This window comes from Sinocyclocheilus grahami, unplaced genomic scaffold, assembly GCF_001515645.1.
Source record: "Sinocyclocheilus grahami isolate Dianchi unplaced genomic scaffold, SAMN03320097.WGS_v1.1 scaffold655.1, whole genome shotgun sequence".
Lineage (NCBI taxonomy): Eukaryota > Metazoa > Chordata > Actinopteri > Cypriniformes > Cyprinidae > Sinocyclocheilus > Sinocyclocheilus grahami.
The window spans coordinates 1,299,871-1,309,986 of NW_015505834.1; the positions used below are offsets into that span (position 1 = coordinate 1,299,871).

The window sequence follows — 10,116 nt, forward strand, 5'->3', positions numbered from 1 at the left end:
TCTATCTATCTATCTATCTATCTATCTATCTATCTATCTATCTATGTCTGTCTTTCTGTCTCTATCTATCTATGTCTGTCTTTCTGGCTGCCTGTCTGTCTGTCTGTCTATCTATCTGTCTGTCTATCTATCTATCTACACACATGGTTTCTCTCACCTGTGCCAGTGAGTCATAGTCCAGCTCTGTCCGTAGCTCCACCCCGCCTGTGTTACTAACCGGAGGCAGCCAATGACTGATCATGGCTTGTCTGGCAGGGGCAGATGGGAGACCCACCAGTATCCGCTTCTCCAGTCTTCTCAGCATAGCATGGTCCAACTCCCTGAAGACAGATTAGAAAGATTATAAAGAAAACCATAACAAAAGCAAAAAATTATATTGTTTCCTCACAATCACTCCTCACCAAGGTAAGTTTGAGGCAGCAAGCACAAACACAAGATCGTTTGATCGTGCCAGTCCATCCATCTGAACTAGTAACTCCGTCTTCATCCTTCTACTGCCCTCGTGATCACCTCTTAAAGAGATGTAAAGAGCAAAACAGAAATCGTGTAAGTTAATAGTTATGGATTGTGTGCTAGGAGTGAGATTTTAGGTTGTTTTATAATCTTACTGTCAGTGAAAGTTACTGGCTCATGCTCACCCTTGACCAACACCTCGCTGGCTCATCACCGATTCCAGCTCATCCAAGAAAATGGTGGATGGAGCGTGATATCTTGCCAGCTCAAACAAAACCTGCAGAGAATCATAACATGAGGAAAATCAGTGTTTCGCTGAGCACAACCTTTCCCCCACACATCTGATAAAACAATAAAATAACACAAATCTGAGAAAATATTGTCTCCTCGGACCCGAACCAGCTTCTCAGAGTCTCCCCTCCATTTGCTGACAATACTGGATGCAGAGATGTTGAAGAATGTTGTGTTGCACTCCGTGGCTACAGCTTTGGCCAGCATCGTCTTTCCTGTGCCTGATTTTTGAGAGGCAGTCGTCACATTAAGATCATATTACACGTAAAATGAGTTATATTATATATTCAGGGATTGAATATTCATATTTTCACAAATGGATTTACACAAACAGAAAACAGAAAGGTCAGACCTGGTGGTCCATACAGGAGTAAACCCTTCCATGGTGACAGGATTCCAGTGAACAGCTGTGGATACTGAAAAAAGAGGGTAGGTGGATAGTGGTTAGAACTAGATGGTTGCTTTGGGTGTTTCTAGGTTATCTGGAGGTTGCTAGGTGGTACTTCTAGACAGTTGTTCTGGGTGATTGCTATTTGTCATTTCTAAAATGTCCTTAATGTGATCGTAAGTATGTTAGGTAAGTAAGCTGTTTTTTGTTTTTTTTTGGTGGTTGCTAAGACCTTTTTAGGTGGCTGTTAGATACTTGATAGGGTGTTCTGGCAACTGATTGCCAGCTGGCTGCTATAATGTTTTTGGCGGAGGTCACTAGGGTGTTGCTAGGCAGCTGCTACAGTTTTCTAAGTGGCCGTACACATCTAGGTGGTTGCTATGGTGCTTTGTCACAGTTGCTAGGATTTGTGTTGCTTGGGTGTTCTGAATGGGTTCTAGGGCATTGGTAGGCAGTTTCTAAGGTGTTTTAAATGGCTGCAAGTGTGCTGCTAGGTTGTTGCTATGGTTCTCTATGTGTTTTTTAGAAAGCTGATATTGAATTCTGGGTGCATTGCTAGGCATGTGCTAGGGTGTTTTGGATGGCTATCAGTGTGTTGCTAGGTTGTTGCTGTGGTTCTCTGGTTGTTACAGCATTGTTTTGAGTGGTTATTCACTGGTTACTAGTGTGTTATGGGTGGTCACTTGGGTCTTTTGAGTGGTTGCTATGGTGCTTTGCCATGGTTACTAGGTTGTTGTTTTTGCATATTACTAAAGTGTTCTTGGTATTTGGTAAGCAGTTGCTAGGTGTTTTCTAATATGTTTTCTAGGTGTGTTGCTAGGCTGGCTGTTGCCATGGTGCTCTTTGTGGTCGCTAGAGAGCTGCATTTGTGTTGTGGGTGGTTGTTGCAGCATTTATAGGGTGTTCTGGGTTGTTTCCAGCTGGTTGCAGTGGAGTTCTGGGCGGCTGTTTGTGCATTGCTATATGGCTGCTAGGCAGTTGCTAGGGGTTTCTTGGTGGTTGCTAAGCATATGCTAGTGGAAGTTTCTAAGGATGTTGTAATCTAGGTGGTTGTTAGCTTTTAAATGCTGTTCTGGATAGTTGCTGGTTGGTTGATGTAATGTTATGGGTGGTTACTAGAGTGTTGCTAGGGGGTTGCTACAGTTTTCTGAGTGGCTGGTGTTGTTAGACATATTGTGTTCTAAGCAGCAGTTACTAGGGTGTTTTGGGTGGTTACTAAGGCATTGCTAGGTAATTTTAAGATGCTCTAAGTTGCTGTTTTTCCCCTAGGTGGTTGTTAGGTTGTAAGGAATGATGCTGTGGGGCTTTGTCGTGGTTGCTAGGATTGTTAGGTTGTTAGGCATGTTGCTGTGGGGCTTTGTCGTGGTTGCTAGGATTGTTAGGTTGTTAGGCATGTTGCTGTGGGGCTTTGTCGTAGTTGCTAGGATTGTTAGGTTGTAAGGCATGTTGCTATGGGACTTTGTCACGGTTGCTAGGATTGTTAGGTTGTAAGGCATGATGCTGTGGGGCTTTGTCGTGGTTGCTAGGATTGTTAGGTTGTTAGGCATGTTGCTGTGGGGCTTTGTCACGGTTGCTAGGATTGTTAGGTCGTTAGGCATGTTGCTATGGGGCTTTGTCACGGTTGCTAGGATTGTTAGGCATGTTGCTGGGTAGTTACTAGGTCATTGCTAGGTGGTTTAATAATTTCTAAATTGCTGTAAGTCCGTTGCTAGGCTGGCTGTTGCTGTGGTGCTCTATGTGGTTGCTAGTAAGCTCCTATGGTGTTCTGGGAGGTTTCTTCCTGGTTGCAGTGGAGTTGTGCATGCCTGTTAGTCCATTGCTAGGTGGTTGCTAAACATGTGCTAGGCTGTTCTGGATGGTTACTGCGACATTACAAAGAAGTTTCTAAGGATGTCATAATCTGAGTGGTTGTTAGAGCATTAATAGGGTGTTCTGGATAGCTGCTAGTTAGTTTTTACAATGTTCTGGCTGGTTACTAGGGTGTTGCTAGGTGGCTGCTAAGGTTTTCTGAGTGCCTGTAAGAGTGTTGCTAGGCTGTTACTGCTGTGCTCTAATATTTAAGGCACTGATAAGGGGTTTTGGGTGGTTGCTGTGGTGCTCTGAATGGCTGTTATTTGGCTACTGAGGTGTTATAAGTGGTTGCTAGGGAAATTTCACGAATAATCAATATTGTTTGTTGACTTCACGCTAAGGTGAATAACAAAAACTAATATCTTCATCGACCAATTAACTGCAGACACCACTTTATCTTTATCTAATACATGATAAGGTCCAAGTATTGATAAAACCGAGCCTCAAAATGTCCTTCAGCATAATGTGATGTAATCATATTCTTCATTCAATTTTTACTTCATGTGCTACAAGCAAAAATAAGCAGAATTTCCAGGTAATTCTGTACGACAGCAGGCTACTTCACCACATGATTGAGTCGGGGAAGACAAATAACGTTTGCATTTCCTGTTTGTCGGGAGCGTATTGTGGATTTGTAGTCATCAGCAGAGAGGCCAGAGATGTGAGCGGTCAGATTGGATGGTATTCAGGTATAGATTTCATGTCATCTTAAGAAATAACCCTGAGCCCAGCTTTCCTCTAGCCGTTAGTGGAGATGTATTCAGAATCGAAGGCAGGCGGCAGCTTGAGAAATACCAAAGTGTTTAGCGGCCAAGCACCTTAATAGGGTAGACGACAGCTTCTTTGACTAATCGCTTGGCAGCCTCCAGGCCTATAATGTCGTCCCAGCGCACGTTGGGGTTGTGTAAATAGATATCCTTTATGGAGAGACAGGAGAAAAAGATGAAATGGAGTGCTTCAATAATACATGTTACCTGCGCGCGCACACACACACACACACACACACACACACACACACACACACACACACAGTGATATTGGGATGTGTAACACTATATTATAAAACAGACTGTATGCTGCTCTCTAGTGTTGAATCAGTGTTGGAATGGCACAGTATTTTTCATTATCAGAAATGTGTCTAATTTACATTTTTTTGTCTTTAAAAGTAAAATATTGTATAAATGTGTGAAACATCAAAATCAAATGAATGAAGATGAAGCTTATTTGGACCCATCAAGATATTTTGCATTGTGACATTATTTTTATTACATATCCCCTCCTAGTTCTCTGCAATTAATTGTGGTGCTTCTTGTTGATTTTGAAGTAAAAATAGAAATAGACTGTTGCACTCAGTTACACATTTAATGCTTCAAGTGCATGAAACAAATCAAATGATCAAAAAAAATTTAATTAAAAAATTTAAATATAAAAATATATATTTATATATTTTCACTGCACTTTGGAAATATATATATATATATAGATAGATCTATTTCTTTTCTAATAGAATTTTTACTTTGAATCTTTAAGTGTGTGGACAGTCATTTTGATTCAGAGTAATTTCTAAATATGATTTCATTAATACAATATATATATATATATATAATTATTTTATTATTATTTTGATTACTGATTCATGTAGTAATTTTAAAATATGATTATCAATACAATATATATGATTAAATATATAATTATTTTATTTATTTATATTTAGATAGATCGACAGATCTCTTTTGAATCTTTATTCAGTGTGTGGACAGTAATTTCAATTTACACAGTCATTTTAAAACATGATTTTGTCAATACAGATTAATTTTGTATTACTGGACTGTATAACTGTAATGAAACTTTAATAAGAATCATCATTGAGAAAAATGAAAATTATCAAAACAAACAAACAAAAAAGCTTTATGGTTGTGAGGATTGTGCTTAACTGTCATTAATATCACATTTCAAAAAACAAAGAAAAAAATCATAGTAGTTCTGAAAAAGCGTCATTGTCTTGTGTTTTTTTAATATTACTTGAATGGTAAAATGACAGACTTCATAATATTTCCCTAATATAGCACCAAACTGCCACACAAGGGCAGCAGTTTCATAAACATCAACTTACTCTGCTAATAACCGCTGCAAGTTCCCTCATTTCACTGTTCATCCCAATGAAGGCACTCACGGGCTTCAGCAAACGCTCCTGTCAGACACAAGCATGAGGGATGTTTCACAATCATTTTCTATCACAGCTGCTTCCAACAGAGCTTCAGTTGCTTTGAACCCGAATGAAACACAGTTGACCTACTGAGAAATCTGTGCAGGGCAGGACTGAGTCGTTAGCGGCACCTTTAACTGCATCAGGAATCAGACTCCTGTAATCAACCTGATGAAGAAAGAAAGAAATCAAGTCATATGGGTTTTAAACTGCATAAAGGTGAGTACAGTACATGATGACAAGATATTCTTTTTTGAGGCAAATAAACAATCCTTAAAAAAGAAAGACCTTTCTCATGTGTGTTCCCTCTTCTGCCCCATTCCTGATGAGAGGAGACACATTCAGACCGAACCCTGATGCGTCCGCAGGCGTCAGCTGCTCTCCTTCCTGGACAGATCATGCAAAGCGACTCTTTCTTGTGTACAGAGTTTATAACAGTTTGTTCAAACCAAAAGAAAAAGAGGTTTGTAGACTTACACTGGATTTGCTGATGTCTCTTCCTGTTAGTTTAGATTCCGTCTTTTTAACAGTGTTTCTGGATGGAGGTCGCTGGGTGGAGCTGATTTTTGGGAGTGTGTGACTGGATGATGACGTCCTTCCACAAATGAATACACACATGGGGAATAAAAACAACATTATACTGAGTCTTTGAATGCTCTTGTGGTAAAAGTACTATACATACCTTCTTTTACCACAGCTCTTTACAAGCCGACTCTCTCCTATAAAGACAAATGACTAAATAATAACCTTTATTAACAAGTATTATTGCACTATATATATTGCTTAACAATTCATGTTTTAATGTACAAACCCGATTCCAAAAAAGTTGGGACACTGTACAAATTGTGAATAAAAACAGAATGCAATGTGAAAGTTTCAAATTTCAATATTTTATTCAGAATACAACAGATGACATATCAAATGTTAAAACTGAGAAAATGTATCATTTTAAGGGAAAAATTTTTTACTCACAATTTGTACAGTGTCCCAACTTTTTTGGAATTGGGTTTGTACATGCAAAAAAAAAATACTATATATATATATAATAAGAAAATAATACAACAGTATTTATGAAGTTTCACAGAAGTTAGAAGTAAAATCTCACCTGGTTCTGTCAGTTTCTTTGTCAGTTTGGGATATTTCTGAAACTTTATTAAATAATAACTCTCATATTCCATAAGAACGGTCTCCAAGTCAACATTATCACACACCTCGAAACGGCATACAGCAAAACTGCTTTCTTTCTCTAAGGCTTTAGCTGAATCCACATACCTGTGCAGTCGACACACAAAAGACTTTAGCGCGTCTCTTCTTTCATTCTGAGCCATTTGATGCTCATGCCATTTTCAGAAATGTGTGCAAGCTCTCACCCCTCCTCCAGCAAGTGATGATAAATCAAAACCAGCACATTTCTCCTGCGCGCTTCTGTTCTCAGCTGCTCCTGAGAAAACACATTCATACAACGTTCATTTAAAATCACATCGACACACTAAATGTCGCGACTTTAATATGGTTGCTTGCAGCAACTGTAGTACTAGTAGCCTATTTGGCGGGGAATGTGTGTGAGTATTAATTGTTACTCAAACGGATACATTTGAGCTGTAACAGATATTATAATTGATGAATATTTGTAATAATCTCCACTGAGTATCCGTTAGATGGCGCCAAATCTTACATGAATGCATAGACAGCATGACAGGTTGCTATGGCAACACAGCACCCAACGACTGTAAACACGCGCGCTAGTACCTAACTAGCCATCTTGCTAATTGTCAACAAATAATAATAATAACAAAAATATCCGAAAGGCTATTTAAAAACGATAAACAGGCACTCGACTCCATTCGTACTCCGTTTATCTCACAATATTTATATATATATATATATATGTTTATACACTCTTTTTTGTACAGTACGGAAAATAAAACTAAAAGTAAGTACATTAAGTGCTTTCCATACATCCAGTTCAACAAGTCGTCGGCTCTCCATTAGCAAACGAGCAGCTGATGTTGTGGGCAGTTATCAGAATAAGACGGGGACGTGTGTGTTTCAGAGGACGCCGGAGTCAGTGAGGAAAGTGCTGGCCTCCAGGATCATACTCTTCATATAAACACGTACAGTATAAAACAGTGTTAGAAAGTCCTGGGTGCTGAAGACGGTGTCGGCCAGAGAGAAGCCCAGCGTGGAGGGAATGAATCCTCGGCCGTACTCCACCATCCATGTCCCGGCGCTCCACTGCACTGACGTGGCCTCTCCCACCGCATGCACGATAGTGTCTCCTGCCACAACAAACACAGGCTTCACACCACTGTTAGACTCAAGTGTGTGGCGGAGACGTGTGGTGGTTGTACCTGGATAGTAAGTCTCGCTTTTAGTGCTTCCTTCTTTCCATTGCCTGAATGTTCCAGAAATGATGGTGTCTGATATTTCTGCCCAGTAACGACCTGAAGGAGACGCAAATATGAAAAGAAAAACAGCCGTATTTGGTGTCATTGCTGCACACATATGATGTGGGGGAAAATGTATGTATGTATGTATGTGTTATTTATATATTTATTCACTTTTTAAAGGTGGGGTAAGTGATTTCTGGTAGCCGATGTTGACATTTCAAATCACCAAAACAAACACGCCCCTACCCCAAAAGGGTCACGCCCCTATTCTGATAGCTCCACCCCACATATACGTACGCAACCCAGGCAACGATTAGTTCTGTGAAACAAAGCAAAACCAATGTTACACCGTGTCTACACTGAACGCAAGTAGCGCGGCGCGACAAAATACAATAGAACTCTTTATAATCAGTGATGCTGTCTACACCAAAGATATATATATACATATCTATGGTCTACACTGGATGCGGTGCGGCACGACACGACAAATCCCCGACAGAAAACTGCTGCTGCGTTCTATTCATGGTGTGTTGACACAAATTTCAAATGATTTTCAACGGTCACTTTGTAGCGTCCAGTGTGCTAGACAGACTTTAGCTGCTGCGGCGCAGACACAGTGTTACTCACCTATCGAGAAGAAACAAAGCAACCTCGGCGTCCGATCGCAGGCCTTCCGCTCCTTGAGTTCTCTCCAGCGCTGGAAAGCTGATCCCATATTTACACGGGTCCTACTTCTTGCCTTATTGCCTTAAGCCTTTGTTTGTCCTGCAGACGTTTTCCTCTTTTGTTTTTTTATCCACCATCTCTATCTTTCTGTCGCTCGGCTCGGCTAATGTCCGTCCCGTGCACTGAACTCTCCCTCCTCCACATCATGAGTAGACACGCCCCTTACTGCTGATTGGCTACAAGTTTGTTTTGCTACTCGGCCTGAATCAGTTTTCTAAAGCGTTTTTGAAAAATCGCTTACCCCACCTTTAACGCCATGTCAGCATCAAGGCTACTTTCATAACGATCTCGGAATAAATTATACAAGGTATACAATTAACAAAATGTTATAAAATACATTTTAGATGTACACGACAAAAATTCTAAAATACATTCAGGCGATACATTTTTAAATTAATCAGTTAGACACACCTCTTATTTTATTTAAGTTAGAAGCCAAGGCAAAACACCTCCACCATCCAAAAAAATCTTAAAAATTGGGAATACAGAAAATTTGCCATATTTTATGCCTATTAAGATTTTGTAACATTATTTTATCTCAAAATGCTTATTTTTGTAATTCATATTGATTTTTTTTTTTTTTTTTTTTGCAATTCCCATTATTACTAATAGTGATTCCCATTAGAGTATCAATACAGTATTTATTACAGCACTAGTTTAAAGGGGTCATATGATGCAATTTCAATTTTTCCTTTCTCTTTGGAGTGTTACAAGCTCTTGGTGCATAAAGAAGATCTGTAAAGTTGCAAAGACTAAAGTCTCAAATCCAAAGATATATTCTTCTGACTCACAGACTGTAAGTACGTTTTTTTATATTTAAAGAATTTGCCACTGATGATTCAAACACGAGTTTTGAGCAGTGTAGAGTAGCACTTGTTGTTTGTCATTTTTCCGATCACAAATGCAGACATGGTTTTATGTTTATGATGCAACGCAACATGTAAAAAGACAGTTTAAGTCATTATAATCCGTAATTATGTCCCCACTGGATGCAACAAATGCCTCGTTTATAATGGGTTTTAATTGTTTTGTCTCATCGCGCCGGACACGGCATCACAGTATGGTAAGGGGAGTAACATTTCCGTCACACGCTTGAGGTATTCGGCCAATCACAACGCACTGAATAGCTGGCCAATCACAGCACACCTCGCTTTTCAGACCGATGAGCTTTGTAAAAATCAGGAAGGCGGGGCGTAGAGGAGAAACAATAATGTACAGTATGTGGAAAATAATGTGTTTTTTTAACTTTAAACCGCATAAACACATTTCATTACACCAAATACACAAAATAATGTTCTTTTTAGCAACATCATATGACCCCTTTAAAACATTATATACAAATTTATATTCTAAATAATATTGCTATACACAATTGTTTTCATTTATTATTATTCTGCAACAAGTTAATTAGAATTTAGTGCTTAATTAAAAAATAATGCTGCAGTGCAAAAAGTCATATGATCCTATAGTAGTCTTTATTTCAGATTTTTCATTCCTTTCTTTTATTTTTGAGGACACACATGCCCTCGAGCTGTTCTTGACCCACCTGAATGTCCGCCTGTGTCCACGGCCATCCCGAACAGCAGCACATACTCTGTGAGAGAGGCGTGCAGCAGACACATGGAGCCCATCCAGCCGCCCGCATTCACAAACACCCACTGCAGGTCCTCATCGGGCAGGATGTGACCCGGATACCTCTTCCTCAGCTCCACCACCACCTTAGAGAAGGCTTGGTCGTGGTCCTGGCCTGTGACACACACACACACACACACACACACACACACACACACACACACACAGGTTTGTTTTTG

The 10,116-nt window shown here is 39.7% G+C and overlaps 2 protein-coding genes across 2 annotated transcripts in view; both read right to left on the reverse strand.

The window, feature by feature from the left end:
* Positions 1 to 6,648, reverse strand: part of katnal2 (katanin p60 subunit A-like 2) — an 8,725-nt gene extending 2,077 nt beyond the window's left edge. The window contains exons 1-13 of the mRNA XM_016242331.1: positions 6,560 to 6,648; positions 6,295 to 6,461; positions 5,872 to 5,908; positions 5,667 to 5,784; positions 5,478 to 5,576; positions 5,280 to 5,357; positions 5,097 to 5,174; positions 3,802 to 3,900; positions 1,097 to 1,160; positions 847 to 965; positions 639 to 730; positions 402 to 512; positions 158 to 320 (exon numbers count right to left, since the gene is read on the reverse strand). Of these exons, the coding sequence (XP_016097817.1) occupies positions 158 to 320; positions 402 to 512; positions 639 to 730; positions 847 to 965; positions 1,097 to 1,160; positions 3,802 to 3,900; positions 5,097 to 5,174; positions 5,280 to 5,357; positions 5,478 to 5,576; positions 5,667 to 5,784; positions 5,872 to 5,908; positions 6,295 to 6,461; positions 6,560 to 6,648 (1,314 nt within the window). The remainder of the gene's footprint in view (positions 1 to 157; positions 321 to 401; positions 513 to 638; positions 731 to 846; positions 966 to 1,096; positions 1,161 to 3,801; positions 3,901 to 5,096; positions 5,175 to 5,279; positions 5,358 to 5,477; positions 5,577 to 5,666; positions 5,785 to 5,871; positions 5,909 to 6,294; positions 6,462 to 6,559) is intronic.
* A 460-nt stretch (positions 6,649 to 7,108) lies between these two features.
* LOC107558684 (sigma non-opioid intracellular receptor 1-like) lies at positions 7,109 to 10,062 on the reverse strand (the record flags this gene model as incomplete). Its single annotated transcript, XM_016242340.1, has 3 exons — positions 7,109 to 7,468; positions 7,541 to 7,633; positions 9,852 to 10,062. Coding segments are annotated over 3 exons (534 nt in total), but the record flags the coding sequence as incomplete, so codon positions are not given.
* Positions 10,063 to 10,116: the final 54 nt, after the last annotated feature.